The sequence below is a fragment of the Vespa velutina genome, chromosome 7 (genome assembly GCF_912470025.1).
Source record: "Vespa velutina chromosome 7, iVesVel2.1, whole genome shotgun sequence".
NCBI lineage: Eukaryota > Metazoa > Arthropoda > Insecta > Hymenoptera > Vespidae > Vespa > Vespa velutina.
In genome coordinates, this window is record NC_062194.1 from 4555028 (window position 1) to 4571316 (window position 16289).

The 16289-nt window shown below is 31.7% G+C and overlaps 5 protein-coding genes across 7 annotated transcripts in view; 2 read left to right on the plus strand and 3 right to left on the minus strand.

Moving 5' to 3' along the window:
- Positions 1–9109, minus strand: part of LOC124950797 (RNA-binding protein 24-B-like) — a 36422-nt gene extending 27313 nt beyond the window's left edge. The window contains exon 1 of the mRNA XM_047498108.1: positions 8724–9109. The gene's annotated coding sequence lies outside the window, so the exon portion shown is untranslated. The remainder of the gene's footprint in view (positions 1–8723) is intronic.
- Positions 9110–9394: 285 nt separating this feature from the next.
- On the minus strand, positions 9395–11377 carry LOC124950795. The gene is made up of 3 exons (XM_047498103.1): positions 11236–11377; positions 10472–11145; positions 9395–10205 (listed from the first exon to the last, which is right to left on the minus strand). Exons 1-3 carry the CDS (start codon positions 11282–11284, stop codon positions 9609–9611), a joined length of 1320 nt encoding a protein of 439 aa, XP_047354059.1. The 5' UTR covers positions 11285–11377; the 3' UTR covers positions 9395–9608.
- A 293-nt stretch (positions 11378–11670) lies between these two features.
- On the plus strand, positions 11671–15624 carry LOC124950799 (gem-associated protein 7-like). 2 transcript variants are annotated; one of them, XM_047498112.1, is made up of 3 exons: positions 11671–11928; positions 12315–12519; positions 15156–15624. In XM_047498112.1, the coding sequence occupies exons 1-2, from the start codon at positions 11796–11798 to the stop codon at positions 12500–12502; spliced, it is 321 nt and encodes a 106-aa protein (XP_047354068.1). In that variant the 5' UTR covers positions 11671–11795; the 3' UTR covers positions 12503–12519; positions 15156–15624. The 2 variants fall into 2 exon arrangements, with proteins under 2 accessions (XP_047354068.1, XP_047354067.1); XM_047498111.1 differs by having other exon boundaries at positions 11696–11928; positions 15159–15444.
- LOC124950796 (mediator of RNA polymerase II transcription subunit 30-like) lies at positions 12589–14195 on the minus strand. 2 transcript variants are annotated; one of them, XM_047498105.1, is made up of 4 exons: positions 13641–14195; positions 13136–13543; positions 12805–13061; positions 12589–12731 (listed from the first exon to the last, which is right to left on the minus strand). In XM_047498105.1, the coding sequence occupies exons 1-4, from the start codon at positions 13753–13755 to the stop codon at positions 12633–12635; spliced, it is 879 nt and encodes a 292-aa protein (XP_047354061.1). In that variant the 5' UTR covers positions 13756–14195; the 3' UTR covers positions 12589–12632. The 2 variants fall into 2 exon arrangements, with proteins under 2 accessions (XP_047354061.1, XP_047354060.1); XM_047498104.1 differs by having other exon boundaries at positions 13638–14194.
- LOC124950798 lies at positions 15296–16080 on the plus strand. The gene has a single exon (XM_047498110.1). The coding sequence runs from the start codon at positions 15296–15298 to the stop codon at positions 15986–15988; it is 693 nt and encodes a 230-aa protein (XP_047354066.1). The 3' UTR covers positions 15989–16080.
- Positions 16081–16289: the final 209 nt, after the last annotated feature.

Consider the following 16289-nt stretch of genomic DNA (forward strand, 5'->3'; position numbering starts at 1 on the left):
AGAGTGAGAGAGAGAGAGAGAGAGAGAGAGAGAGAAAGAGAGAGACAGAGAGAAAGAGGGAGAAAGAGAGAGAGAGAGAGAGAGAGAGAGAGAGATAGATAGATAGAGCGAGAAAGAAGAAAGATGGTGGTCTTCCCTTTTCTTTTCTTTCACCCTTCGAAGTAAAATCGTGAAGAAGAAGACGAACAGGGCACCGTGAACGATCGCCACGGAAGATTCATAACTACCGAGAGTAACCGAGGCAAGCCGAATTGTACCGAGGTAGAAAGGTATCAGCTGTTCGAATTATTATCGTCGTGGAGGACGGCAGATGTTCGCCAACCTGAAACGCTCCCTCGAAGGCTTTGAACCCGCTGATCTCTTTTCTTTCGTACGAACGAAAAACCTTTCGAGAAAAGCCCGCCGACCTTCCCAGCTGCGTCCGATTCCAATGCGTTTATACACATTTCCTTTTTTTTTCTTTATTTTTCTTTATTTTTTTTTCTTTATTTTTTTTTCTTTTCATTTATTTTTTTTTTTTTTATTTCTTTCTCTTTCCTCTCTTTCACTTTTCTCTTATCTCTCTCTTTCTCTCTCTTTCTTTCTTTCTTTCTCTCGGTATAAGCAATATAATTATTACTTAGAGCGAAAAACAATGATCAGAATGATGAAATTAAACATAATCAAAAATCTTAATTCTCAGAGATTCAAAGTTTCTAATAATAGTTACATATATGTACAATGACATATACTAATTATATTCGATATATCGTCGACCAGTTAATATATATTTTTATAAACGATAGATTAATTATAAAAAAAAAAACAAAAGAAAAAAAAAAATAAAAAATTAATGATCAAAATAAAAGTAATCCGTTTAATTTTGTAGAAATTGATATTTTCACGGATTACATATTTTTCAAGATTTCTCAATACATAAGATACTTTACGAACAGTGGATAGAGGCAATGAGGAAGTTCTGTTTATTTATCGGCTCTTTTCAGCCTTGAAATAAATAATGTTCGAACACGTTACTGGTGGAATTTTGCTTGAGCTAATGTCGAATGTTAAAACAAACTAAGGGATTACAGTTTTATCGTGTTCCATATTTCAACAGTTTTCTAAACGACGAACGACCGATCATAAACCTTGAAAAGTTGGGGAGCTAACAACGAAGGTAGGGATGATTTCGAGTGCGTCGTAGCAAACAAACTCTGCCGTATTTCGTGTTTTATAAAATATCGCTATTTCAAGTATTAATACTTAGCTTAGTTCTCTTATTTTCAATTCATTCTGATTTTGGAATACCTTCTCTTTTCCCACACTTTTTCTTTCATATTTCTCTCATATTATATAAATATATGTATATATATATATATGCGTGTGTGTATATATATATATATTAATAAGGTAATACATAATAAGAATATTTGAAAAAGAAGAAAAAGAAAAGAAAGGGGAAAAGAAAGAATACATTTTCAAAATTTACACTAATCAAGTACAGTAAAACCTGGTTTTGTGCGGTCCTTTTTTATGCGATTGGTTTTGTGCGATTTTATTTATGTGCAATTTTTTTCGTGCGATTTATTTTTATGCGGTATATGAATCTTAGAGGCGTTAGCACCAATTTAATATTTCTTATCAATGTACATATACATGTTGTGGACGAACTCTGATTACGTGGATATATGCAGGGATTCAGATTTCTAAAAAATTGGAAACGCATTTTCTTAAAATAGATAACAATACGGAAAGACGCTTAAAATTCCAAAAAGAGCTGAGATCATGCATGTCTCGCTATCGTGACGTTTACAAGCAATTGACTAGTCGACCGTCGTCACAAAAACTGATCACTGACTTTATGGTATCAAAAAACAAATCAATTGAAATACTATCTTCAAGCGACGAAAGCGATTTTGAACCAATTCATCATATAAGAAGATGCACGTTTTGGATTACGACGAGTAGCACCAAACTATTTAATGTATAATTTGAAAACTTCTCCATGTATATGTACAATGAAGAATTAAATATTTTTACAATTTCTTCAAGTCTAATTTAATTATTTAATTTAATTGAAAGCATTCTCTTATCTATTTCATAAATCATTGATGTATTTTCGATGCGGTCCCTGTCCACCGCATAAAAAAATTTTAGATAGTATATCGTACAAAGTTGTTTATTATATGTAAGAATTTATAAAATTTTCGAATATTTTTTTGTACGATTTCTTTTATGCGGTCCCTATCCACCGCATAAAAACAGGTTTTACTGTATATAAGAATAACAAAATGTTGTATTAATTAATAATTAAATTACAAAGTTAAGGTACGTTAAAGTGATCGTAAAGATCTGTTACGATATATCATAGGATGTAACAAATATACTATTAGAATTCGATAAATATAAGAATTGATTTGCGTTGTGAAATTAATGGAGAAGTTTTTGCTTTGTGTTAACTGATAAATAAATATATAATCGGAGAATAAAGTTGCTCTGGAACATTGCTATGAAATAATTCAGCAGAGAAGGTAATTAGTGAAATTTTTTAAATGATTTGCAAGTCAAATAAGAAATACGTATGGTCGTGGCGATATTTTATGTAGGAAAAAAAAAAAAGAAAAAAAAAGAAAAAAAAAGAAAAAAAAAGAAAAAAAAAAGAAAAAAAAAAGAAAGAAAGAAAAGAAAAATAGTACAAAGTCGAGCTAAAGATTTTGAAACGCTAGAGTGAATGTACATGTGTATGTATGTAGGTACGTTAGGAAACGAAACAACGACGGATTCATCGTCGTTGGCGTTACGGTAACGTCGTCACGATAAAAGCGAAAGTTTCCGCAAGTTTCCGTGTGTATCGCATCGCTTTCTGCTGTGGCCCATCGAAGCGCGATTTTTTTCTTTCCATTCACTGAGTTCTCGCTCGCGACTCTGTTCATATTTCAATAATCTTTACAGAACACAAGGAAGATCTTCGTTGTAAAGGCAGTACATTGTTTTATCATATTTTGCGCTTCGACGATTAACGATCACTCGTCGATAACTTCGTTGCGTATCAGATTCGATCGTTTCGCTTTCTTCTCTCAAAAGTATCGCGAGCGTTCATTTTCGTGCTCACCTGCTTACTTTTAAAATCCTTTAATTTCCTATTTCATTATATTTTTTATTTTTCTTTTCAGTATCACAGACATGAAATATATATTTTAATTATTTTGAATTTATTTGATGTTAAAAATTATTTTATATATATATATATATATATATATATATATTCATGTGTTTATATTTACACACACACACACACACACACACACACACACACACACACACACACACACACACACACACACACACATATACACACACACATATATATGTATATAAACATGTTATATACATATATATGTATAAACATATTATACATATATATGTATATAATATGTATATATTATTTTCTTTTTTTCTATTCTAGTTTCACTTGATATAATCTATCTATCATAAGTATATGTTATGTCATAAATTATGTCATCGGTTTTCTACTGTACTTTGTCGTCAACAATTGCTATATAATTAATATTACAATATTTGCGAATCTCTCTCTCTCTCTCTCTTTCTTTCTCTATTTCTCTTTTAAAAACATTCGAAAAGTAAAATTTTCAAATTGGAGTAACCTGTGATCGATATGAGACTCAATGTGTTAAATATCTCTTTCTTTTTCTCTCTCTCTCTCTCTCTCTCTCTCTCTCTATCTCTCTTTCTCTTTTTCTTATGATATAGTTGCATCGTCTTCATCGTAGTCGTAGTCATCGTCGTCGTCGTCGTCGTCGTCGTCGTCGTCGTCGAGAAAGGAGACCCCATAGGTTTGTGGCACGCGCTGCCAGCTGCCCCACAGCTGTCTCTCCTCCGTCGTCCCCCAAACCCTACAAAGTCCATGGTTCTTAGCCGGGCGTGCTTTGCGTCTACGCATATCCACACAGAAAACGGACCGTTTCGTTTCTCCGTTTGCCGTGCACATGTCGCGTGAACGCACGCGGGCGCCCGCGCGCGCGCACGCTTGCACGAGCACGCACGGCTCTGTCTATGTCAGTGCACGCGCGTACTGCACGCGCGTGATGCACGCACCGACGCTTAAACTTCTGTCCGCAGGGCTGTCTCTTAATTACTTTTTCTTTTCTTTTCTATTTCAACATTTTCGAAATCGCTGAAAAATTCGTGCAAAATGTCACGCAAACATCATTAAAATTCAAGCCAACGTAGCTAACAATTTTTTTTTATAAAAGCGAGAAAACAATCATTTATTTTTATCTTATCGATCCTACTGTCTGTGAGCAAAAGAGAGAGAGAGAGAGAGAGAGGGAGAGAGAGAGAGAGAGAGAGAGAGAGAGAGAGAGAAAGATAGAGAGAGATAGAGAGAGTGACCTTAATTTGAGAATTGATAAAGTGAAATATATAATAGTAGATATATATATGGAAACAGATAAATAAATAAGAAAATGTAATTAAGATGATATCGTGCACTGTACTTATCAGGTTTATCATTATTAACGAAAACTTATGTACTATATTGAAAAAGTATTTGATAGCTCTTGTAAACTCTTCTCGTTCAGTTGGCGTACGATGCTAATGTCGTCCCTGGCGATGCATACTCGATCGGCAGGCTCACCCTTTGCTCACTGCTAAACGCGGAACGACAAAGAAGACGGCCACCGGCGAGAATGGGGTAAAGGAAAGGGGTAGGGAGGAGGAGGGAAGAAGATTCGCGGGAAGATCCGTTGCGAAAAGTGATTCTAAAATCGCGCTCGTAGTCGGTTGCTAACGTTTAAACTAACATTTCTATACATATGTATGTACATATATTACATATGTACCTATATTCTTTCCAGTTGTATATAATAATGTATATATATATATATATATATATATATATATATATATATATATATATCTGATTATATAAGATACGCGAATGATTAATTATAAAAACGGATTGGACAGAATTGAACCAATATTAAAATTGTTTGCAAAGTATTGCGCAATGGACAATGATATAACACCTACATAACATAATCATTTATTCGTTTCTTCAATTATTCATTATAATTAACAATTATATAAATAATTTATTCACTGATGTCATTGAATAAGTAGAAATTAATAAATATATTTATCACAAAAATATTATCCCTATTATTACTATTATTATTATATTGTCCTACGTCTATATACATATATATATATATATACACACGTCTTTCTACATTCATTGATAAAACCATTTTAACAAAAGGATTTCAAGATAAACCTTGTACCAGTTAACCGTTGCACTAGATTCTAACCGGCCGGAAATTCATACACTAGCATATTCAATCTATTTAAATAAAAATTGAAACGTTTCCTGCTATTGAAATCTAAGTGATGTATAAACTTATAAAATAAGCATATGTTTATACATATATGTATATATGTAGCAATAACGCATACATATAATGTTATTGGAATACCGTAAGGGGCTTTATATTTGCGGTTTCCCGTCCGGCTCGTCCAACGTGTACTCGCAGGAAATAGTCCTGAAGTGTCCTAGAGGATACAGGGCTATTAGGTTTCGCTTTGAAAAATGGTGGAACATGAGGGAGAAAGAGAGAAGAAGCTACATGATAAAAAGAAAGAGAAGAAAATGGAAAAGACGCGGAGACATCAGAAGAAGAAGACGAGGTGGTGTAAGAGTTCGTAAAAAAAAAAAAAAAAAGAAAAAAAAAAGAAAACCAAAAAAATGGAAAAAGAAGAAAGGAAGAAAAAAGAGAGAGAGAGAGAGAGAGAGAGAGAAGGAGAGAGAGAGAGAGAGAGAGAAGCACAGTATATGAGCCAAGAACCGGAAAGCCCAGGGCGTTCAACCCTGACACTCGACGTATATTTAGATTTAAAGAGACCAGATCTAATTCGATATATCTTAGGTATCCTCGAGGCGTGCCGACAAAGTACCGCTGATTTTCCTCGATCGATAGACTCGATCATTGGAATTCTTTACGAAGACTGCAAGTATATCGTGGATAGGCAAATTCACGCCTTTGGCGTGCCTGTTGATAAGTAAGAGAGAAAAGAAAGAGAGATATAGGGATGAATAGACATACGTTGAAAGCTTGAAGGATAATAACGCGGTTAAATATTCTTCTTTCGAGTGAGATACGTGATTCTATGTTTTCTGTAAAAAATGATTCCTTATTTTTAATTAATTATTTACGTTATATACGTTAATATACGATGGGAACAAATTTGTCGATGGGACGTTGAAAATATATCAATCGTATATTTGTACGTTTTGGTTTCTGATTTTTTTTTTTTTTTTTTTTTTTTTTTTTTTTGATCTGTCAAAACGGCAGATTAATTAGCAAATATAAAATGTGCGATCGGCAATGGAAAAAAAAAAAAAAGAAAAGAAGAAAAAGAAAAAAAAATTATCGTCGCGAATTATAATAAAAATGATAGTTATATCAATTATTAATGGAAAAAAAAAAAATACAGAGTTACGGAAATACAATTCGTCGTCTTTCTAGGACAATGATTTATGATAACTCGTTCAAAAAGGAACGTCGTTCGTTAAGCCCGTCGGCGCGAAATCAGCTGATAGTATCAGCTGCACCAAAAAGTGCTTACCACTTCCGTAAAGGAAGTTGATCGTTTCCTATGCTACGCGTTGTTGCATAATCGTGCACGCGATTCCGCGTTCACCGGAGCTGTTCGATCCATCCTGTGTGTTTTATATGTATATCTATATGTTAAGACTTTTAGCACGTGGCAAACTTTATCTTTGTCGCATTGTTATCGAAAAAAACGTGAATTATCATAATCTATTACAGAATAAAATCGGCTACTTTTAATGAGTATTTATTAATATAAACAAGAGATATTTTTCTTATTTGTTAAATAGATATCAATATCAAATTTTATCATGTTTAAATTAATATATGTTTATTAAAATGCGATGCTTATGAATTAATATTACAAGCGTAATAACGTGTAACGATGATGATGATGACTATGGTTATGTAATAATGACAAGGAAAAAAAAAAGAAATATTGTGTTTTGAGATAAGTAAAAATTCAATTGCATACAATTAAAAATAATTCTCTCCTCGGAATATTAATTTATATATATATATATATATATATATATATATATATATATATAAAATTTGATTAATAATTATCGTAGAAATCGGTATAATGAGAAAATAATGGAATAGAAAAATTCTAAAAATGTTCGAAACGATATTAAATGAAAAAAGTTTGGAAAGAAAAATAATAAAAAAATCGATTGAGGATCGTGAGTGAAAATTCGCAATGTACTCGTGTGCCTTTGCAGATACAATACCAGAACGGTGGCGGCAGCGGCCTTCTCGAAATAGACGAGAAGCCCGGCCCTCCAAACTCGTCCGAAAATAAAACAGGTTTCTTCGTTGGGAGCTGCCGCGAGTCGTCCAATTGGTCGGCATGGACTGACGGAAGAGCGAGTCGTGTATTAAATCCGAGACAAGGCGGAGACTGTGCGGAGACGAGCCGTGATTTATTTCCGATTATTCTTCTCTCATATATACGGTGTTAAAAAGAAGATCTTACTATCAAACTAAAGAAACGGTTAAGAAATAGAAATAGAAATAGAAATAGAAATAGAAATAGAGAGAAAAAAAAAAAGAAGAAAAAACGGAGCAGTTCGAAGTGCACTCGCATCGTTTCATTTTGATAATGCAATTGATTAGCATCCTTGTGTTCATATGATAAAATAAAATAAACAAATGGATTGCCTATGTTTTTACTACGAGTGATACTGAGTGAATTGCATTATCAAAAAAAAAAAAAAAAATAAAAGAAAAAGGAAATAAAAGAAAGAAAAGAAAGAAAAGAAAAGAAAAGAAAAAACGTAAAAAATATCATTTCTAATCTACTTGTTCTTTAAAATCATTCAATTCTCTTTAACATATCGTATATACATATGTATATGTAGTAAAACATATTATATCTATATAACCGCTACTCGATTCCGTGACAAATTATTTGTGTTACAGTTTCAAGGATTTTCTGCGTCCATATGATCACGCACGAATGTCCAAACAATTGTGCAAATAAAGTCCCGTGAAATGTCACCTAAGAGCGGCTGTAAAAACGCGATTCTCTTATCTCTTTCTCTATCGGGGTTATAAGTATCTATCGTCAAAATGTAATCATGTCGAATAGTTATAAATATACATACACGTTCGTACATATTTTCGTTCGAATGATAAAAATGATGATAATGATACAGTTAATGCGAATTCACGAGAAGAGAGATAATTTAATAAATTTAAAGTCACGATTAGTATGTTGATTCTTTTGTAAAATTAAAGTCTTCTCGAAATCTTCTAAACATTTTTCTTTAAATATCTATATTAACGTAATTACGTGGATTTACTTATAAAGTTAATATCTTCTCGATATCGTTTAAACGTTCTTCTTTAAATACATTAACGCTAATAGTCAATGTCACACGCACATATACATATATATATATATATATATATATATATATATATATATATATATAGAAATATATATATATATATAGAAATATATATATATAGAAATATATATATATATATTTCTTGTTATAGTTTCATTTTATTATGATATAGATTGGTATAAAAAAATTTTATCAAACTTTTAACATTCATAATTATTTACTCGATAAAAAATTCAGATTAAAAGATGTTGATACATACATACGTGTCGATATAATAACGAAATTCTTTAAACACAACTGGATGACGTCTTATAAAAGATTTCGCACTGTTTTCTTTTCAAAACCTGATGATAGCAATGTAATATTATTTTGATTTAAGAGAAATATTGTTTGACGAATATACGACCGATCGGGAACTGTTCACTTTGTTGACAGACGAAATTCTTACAGAGAATTATTCTCATAGTTATGACTGTACGGAGGTCGCTGATACTAAACACGTTTTGAACTCTACAATGTTTTCAGAATATGTCCTTAACGATCAATTCTAAGAGAAAATAATACCAACAATATAATCTGTATTTATTAAACTTACGTTTCTCTTGAAACATTTTTTATTCGAAACATTCTTATCGACGTAAAATGTTAAACGTAATTATTCTAAATAACATAACGATATTGATAATTGAAATAATATTAAAATAATAGAAACGTTAATGTCAAAATATGAAGAATAATGTTTGACACCATTTTTTCAATTTTCTTTTGTTTATCTATAAATTTTCAAAGAAAAAATAGATACATATAAGTATGTATATATATATATTTTTTTTTTTACATTCTCCCAAGAAGATAGACGCATATGAAAAATAATAAAAATTTATATATATTTATGTATATATGCATATATATATATATATATTAAGCTATTACCTAAAACTAATAAGTAGATCTAAAAATAAAAATATTTACTTTAACATAGGGAAAATGAAAAATGTGTTCTACAAATCTGTTCTGCATAACCATGTTTTTTAAAAACTAAAACTGAACATTCATTCGGCGGTATAATATTCTCAATGATAAGATGAACATTCTGCTAGATCTGTGTATGTATGTATATATATATATACATATATAGATGAAATTAATTATACTTTACAGGTTTGAACTGATTGACATATGGCGGAGAATTATTATCAGACGGGTATACATATCGATCGAAATCGTTACTCGAATAATCTGATAGATGTTCGGAGAAAAATGGCCCGGAAGGATATGAATTAGGAAAGGAATTTGAATAAAAATTGTATCTTTCATCGGGATAAAAATTGGCAGGTCTTTCGTAAGGTAAATGATAATTGATTGGATTATGTTCCTGATAAACGGGTGGTAGCATATCAGAAGTGAGATCAATATTATCTATGTTTTGTGGATTACCATCGTAATAACCAAAAAATGGCGAAAATGTTGTATTATTTTTCATCGTCGTTGAATTTGTCATGGTTACGTTGATAGTGGTAGATTGAGATGTAGAATCAGATATTGTAGTAATATCACTGTTTGGCCTGGAAGTCGTTGAATTGTTGACTTTAGTTTTTCTTCTGTTTGTGGTCGCTCTCGAATTATCGGCATCTTCTTGAAGATCTTCGAAATCGTACACCGTAGTATCCTCGTTCGATACATTATGTGCTTTTTCCTCGGATTTCTTTTGTGTTTCACACGTAACAATTTTGTTCATCATCTGTAAAAATGACAAAGTGGAACTTATTATTTCACAGAGATAAGAATAATAGTAACGGAATCGAAATTGCCGATAGAAAAGAAATACGGAAAGATCGTAAACTGCGATCTCAATGAACAATCGTAAAAGATCTATCGTAGATTATCCGAACGGTAAGATAATTATCTACGTATAAAAGTGTAAAGACGGATAAATAGAAAGACATTGAAATGTATGTCATGTGATTCATCGTTCTGGTTTCAATATGATATTTGTTAAATTCTTACCTCTCCTTCTGTTTTTCTATTGACACTGCTACTAATAAGAGATTCCGCACTTTCGACGCGATTTTCGAAACGACTTGAAGATTTTGATTTATCTGTTTTCTTTTTTTCCACTATATATTCCTCCTCCTCGCTATCATCAGAATCAGATGGTCGCTTGTCGCCGAGCACAGTAATTATTTGATCCGGACGATCGGCCCCATTTTGTTGAGACGATCCACTAATGAGAGATTGTAATTTTAAAGGATCAAGAAAAGGATAGAATCCCAAAGGAGTATGGTATAGATAAGGATGAGGTACAAAAGGATAAGGATCGTAATAAGCGGCTAAATAAGACCCTTGTTTCGAAGGAAGAAAATTCATGGCTATTGAGGCTTGAGGAAGCTTTGCATAGGCTTTCACAGTTGATGAAGCAGCACCAGCGAGTCCACCAAAACCAAGTCCGGCTAGAAAAGCTAAACTTCCTAAGAATTTCGACTTCCGCTTGTTAAACATTTCCATAGTATTTATTTTATCGTTTTCATGCTTTTCCGTATTTTTGATATTCATTGATTCCAATCGTTTCGATAACAGACTTGACCATGATATTTCCTTTGCCAACGAATGACTGTCATTATTTTTTAAAATCATCGTATTTTCGGGTTTGAGCGCCTTCGTGACGTCATCGCTATTCACTCCTACAAAAATTCGCCAATAAAATATTAATTTAATTTAAACGTTTTACGAATTATTATAAAATATTTTTGTTTGTTTGTTCTATTTCTTACCTCTACTGCAAAGAATGACGATTGAAAATAGAACGATTAAGGAGCTCATCCTCGCTTTGCTGTGATCGATTCAAAAGTGAAGAGAAACTCGAGTGGTTCACTAGACCAACTTTAAAATCTGCGGGTTACCCTCATGTTCGAGAAAGTGTGTTTCCTAGATATCGGAATAAATAAGATAATAGCGTGACTCTAGAAGCTTCCCTATTATAAAATGTGGGCTATAGACGGTCACTTCCTAATAACATAATTATTTTGATATTAATTAAAAACTCTCCGAATTTATATTTATCGATATAAAACAAATGTATGATTGTATGCCATCGAAAATACAAATTATATTATGTATTTATAATTTTATAAAAAAAGCTCAAACTTGTATCGAATAAAATTATTAATAAAAGATCTCGTAGCGCGTATGCTATCATATTGTAGATTTAAATTTAGCGCGCACAGATGAAAGATGCGCGCGCAAAATGTAATAGCCGAACGATTCCCTCACTTTTTCCTCCGCCATAAGTGAAGATCTGGTGTTGAATCGTCAAAATATTTTGTTACAAAAAATGATTGAAAAGGAAGAACAGAATGATGAAAGTAATGAAAAAAATGTAGAATTAGACTTTTCGACATCAGAGAAACAAGAAGCGCGTGCATTCTTACGAGAACGTTTTCTACGTGTGATAACTGGTATTGTCGGTAAGTTTTCTCGGTTTTTCATCAGTTTATATATATTTTCATTTAATCATAATAACAACAATAACGTTAAGATCGATTGTATTTTTCGAATAAATATTCTATTTTTACAATAAATCGAGACAATAAATAATATTGTAACCTATTTCTATTCGAAGTAATACTTGAATATGGCGCCAATAAAGAGACTCCATTTTTGTTTAACTTATATAATGCGCGATAGGAGAAAATTCAAATAATTTTTTTAAGAAATTTCAATGATTTTATATATCTATAAGTGAAATATAATACCTAGGATTATATATATAGACTAGTATCTATGTGATTTGTTTGAACACATTGTTCTGAAAATTCTTCTGTTATTTTGTCATATTTTCTTTGTCTTACAGGTAAAAAGACAAAATTTAGTTTATATGAAAATTCACACGTTGCTGGTGAATTTCGTGGTTCCGACATTGATTGCCTGGAATTATTTGTGAGGAATTTGGAGACACCACTTGGAATAATCCCAGAAGCTATTCTCAGAGTGAACGACATAATCTCCATGAATGTTAATGACATTACAAGCAATCAATAATAAAATTATTCTAAGAGGTAGGTAAATCACACATTTCTGTTCGCATTCTTATATTAATTATGATATAAGTATTTTTTTATCATATAGTAGTAATCTATTGTAACTTAAATAAGTATATACATTTCGTGATCTAAGATCTACGCATATTTAGCATAGTATTTATTTCTGAAATGATACGTCTTAAATGATCAATGATTTCCTTAAGGTGCCTATTTTTTAACACAACTTGCTGGAAATTATAAGATAATTTATTATAATCTATAGTTCAATATGTATTAAAATTTTATGAATATTTTACTAACCTCTGTGATCTCTTTACTTTCTTCATATGCTAATCTATATGCTTCTGATGTTTTTTTCTCATCAGATTTCATATCCCACTCTTCTTTCAATGGTATCAGACTTTCAATGTGTGTATATTCCATTCCTTGAAGTTGGCAATTTTCATTGCATTTTTCATAGATTAATCTTAAACGTTTGAATAATAATTTTAACATTCGTAACTGTTCTTGCACTTTAGTCTTTTTATCATTGGCTACGCTAGCTCCTTGTGGTGTGCCTCGAGGATCAAACATAGTTTAATATAAAAAATCTCATATCATTAATTTATATTGAATTTAAATAAAAACTTACCATTTGGTGGTTGCAGTACTTTCAGCGTTTGGAAAACATCTAAAGTACGACTTACAATATCTTGTACAGTCTCTTGTCCAAATCTACATAAGCTGGCAGTATTAAAATCTTTGTTCTGCTGCTGTTGAGGAGGAGGTTGTGTAGGTGGGACAGGTGTTTGTGGCGTAGTAGCTTGATTACTAGTCTGATTACTTTGTTGTACAAGAGCTGCTTGCTGTTGTTGCTGTAATTGCAATTGTTGTTGTTGCATCTGTTGCATTTGTTGCTGCATGGCAACTGATTGTTGTTGTTGTTGTTGCTGGGCCAAAACTTGTTGAGCATTTGGCATTCCCATAGCATTAGAACCTACTCCTCCAACTCCAACTCCAACGCCAACACCTACTCCAAATTGTTGTGGACTCACTATACCTAAGATGATTATATTGCCATATTTAATACTATTCTATAATTTTTGTATATTTCTACCTTTTATTAATTTGCAATCTCATTGTAAAATATTTACCACCTTGTTGAGGTCCCATCAAACCAGAAACCATTTGTCCTCCTCCAAATTGTGTTCGCATTGCAGATTGTTGCACATTTGGAAATCCAGATGGGAAGGGATGCTGTTGGCCAGCCATTTTTCTTTATTTCACAACAATCCCTAATTTATTAAAAGTTTGTATAACAACAGAAACAGATTATAGTATAACCTGTTTTAGGTTATGTTAAACTTCACACATTCGTTAATCGTAATCGATTCACTTTTATACGAGTAAAGAATTATTTTTGATTGTAATACATTTAGAATGATGAAATTTTAAAAGGAAAAACCAATAAAAAAATATATTGTAGGTTAGTCAAATCATTGATTATAAAAGAATCGCTTGTTTTATGCAAATCTCTACGTTACAAGGTATTATTATCTTGTAGATAATGAAATATTATCAAAAGTCGACGTAATCACTGTCACTTAATATCGAAAAAAAGTAATTCATTCTTCGATCGTTACATGTGCGATATTTCACAGAACGTGTTACTCGCGCCGAGCTAAGAATTGTTGACATCACAACGCGCATGCGCATGTTCCACGTAAATGTCAACGACTCGATCGCTGTGAATCAGTAAAGTTTTGTAGAAACTATTGCGTTAACGTATGTAAGAAAATTAGAGTTCTTCAAATCATAGAATTTGTTTTACAATCTTTTTATTTTTCTTTCAGAAAATCTAACACATTTACGCGTCTTCAGTTTCTCTTAAGATTTTCATTGTAAGCCGATTCATTCATCGAATAAATATTTTTCATTCAAATTTCTTTTTTTTTTTTTTTTTTTTTTTTTTAATGCACGCACCATACGAAGAGATAACAAACAAGTAGCTAGGGAAAAAAAAATAAATTTTATTAATTCGTCGAACGCATTCGTCGTTATTTTAATTTCGTATTAATTGACACACTCGTTTATTATATATTTACTCGTCTTTTTATACATTTGTAAAAAAAAAAAAAAGAAAGAGAAAAGAAACACACTCGTACGTTGTTGAAATTAAATTCTTCTCTATGTTACTATAGGCAATTGTAATTTTACAAAATACACATACGGAGTAATATGTTACAAAAATGAAAAAAAAAAAAAAAAAAAGAAAAAAAAACCAACAAAATGTCCTGTAACGATCAATTGATAATTAAAATTAGAATCATTTTATTTTATATTAAATATTTTTCGACATTGTAAATTTCAAATAAAATAATCTATGAGTTGTAATCAATGGTTGCATTAGGTATCGATTAAACCACACATTGGTTCAAAGTCGAGTAAAATCTCGTTTGATATCGTTGAAAAAGTCAAGAAGACGAGCAGATAGAGATAGACTAAACGGAATTGAGAAATGTCTAAACAGGAGATAAGGTCCTTGAACATAAAGGGCATTTATAAAGCAGAACATCTTCTAATCTCTGCCCGTAACATACTCTAACACCTTGCACGAGTTCGTAGATACCAACACTCATATCTTTTTTGTTTTTCTTTTTTCTCGGTTTCAGTAGATTCTCTTCCAGCAAGGCATTACAACGACGTTCTCAATCTTCTCCAGTTTCTGGAAGAAACATTGAAAAAACTGATATATTGATATATTTTATGAAATTAATATAGAATTATATTCAATTAATTGTGCTACAACATTATGTATCGCTTTATTTTATTCGTCACGTTGACGTGCCTCGTCTTTAATATCAGTAGTAAATTGATCGAAAAAAAAGATCAAAGGATGGAATTAACGACTAAAGAAGAGGAAGATACAAATAAATCATTGGAAGTTATCTCACGTTCTTCGATCAATGACGATTCACCGAGTAATCACTCGTCGAAGAATTTCAGTATGAACACGCAAACTGATTTGTGTTCAAGTGTAAAGGATAAACGTCATTGTCTTGTATCACTTTTGTCAAGAATAGCAAAAATTCAAGTCGACGATGATCGTGATTTGAGAAATTGGAAAAAATCATCCATAAAGAAGAATCAAAAGTATCAATCGAATTTTGAGACAAAAAAGGAACACGAATCTGGATTATACACTGATCAGACATCAGGCAATTGTCGTTGCAACATTGTTCAAGATATTTACGTGCCGGAAGTTGGAAAAAAATTACCGGCTTATGCTTGTCGACTTCACGACAAGATTTTTGTTCTTACCAGTGAAAGATTTTTCGACGATCGTAGATCTTACTTTGATATAAAAGTCGACGAGGAAACGTCACAGCATTTGATTACAGCTGCCTCGAAGCCATCCTCGAAAACCGTTCACACCAAAAAGCTTCCGGTCACGCTTGTTTTAAAAAATGGCGAGGATAATTATAGGATACGAAAAAAGTCATAATATGGAGATAACAAAAAGTGAATACTTTCTTAAGGTAATAAGATATATATCTTCGTGTCTATTGTATCAATAAAATCTCGTATTAAAATATGCGTGTGTGTGTGTCTATGCATGTTGTGTTTTTTATTATCTCGTGTCTTTTTCGATAAGACAATTCATTCATTTATAGATTTACTTTTGCATTTATATATCCTTATCGAGTTTAAAGAATAAATAAAAGCTTTGAATCATACGTGTGAATAATTGTCAAGAGAATTATTAATGTTATTAAAATATTTCAATCTTCTTTGTGTTAAAGTTA

Bases quoted from the DNA above. Each gene is read 5' to 3' on its own strand.
- LOC124950798 (XM_047498110.1), top strand. From the start codon at position 15,296: ATGTATCGCTTTATTTTATTCGTCACGTTGACGTGCCTCGTCTTTAAT.
- LOC124950796 (XM_047498104.1), bottom strand. From the start codon at position 13,755: ATGGCTGGCCAACAGCATCCCTTCCCATCTGGATTTCCAAATGTGCAA. The intron at 13,544-13,637 runs GTAAATATTTTA...TAATCATCTTAG, and splicing joins GATGGGACCTCAACAAGGTG to GTATAGTGAGTCCACAACAA. The intron at 12,732-12,804 runs GTTAGTAAAATA...TATAATTTCCAG, and splicing joins AAAGTAAAGAGATCACAGAG to CAAGTTGTGTTAAAAAATAG.
- LOC124950795 (XM_047498103.1), bottom strand. From the start codon at position 11,284: ATGAGCTCCTTAATCGTTCTATTTTCAATCGTCATTCTTTGCAGTAGA. The intron at 11,146-11,235 runs GTAAGAAATAGA...GAATTTTTGTAG, and splicing joins CGTCATTCTTTGCAGTAGAG to GAGTGAATAGCGATGACGTC. The intron at 10,206-10,471 runs GTAAGAATTTAA...TCATTTTTACAG, and splicing joins ATAGAAAAACAGAAGGAGAG to ATGATGAACAAAATTGTTAC.
- LOC124950799 (XM_047498112.1), top strand. From the start codon at position 11,796: ATGATTGAAAAGGAAGAACAGAATGATGAAAGTAATGAAAAAAATGTA. The intron at 11,929-12,314 runs GTAAGTTTTCTC...TTTGTCTTACAG, and splicing joins TGTGATAACTGGTATTGTCG to GTAAAAAGACAAAATTTAGT.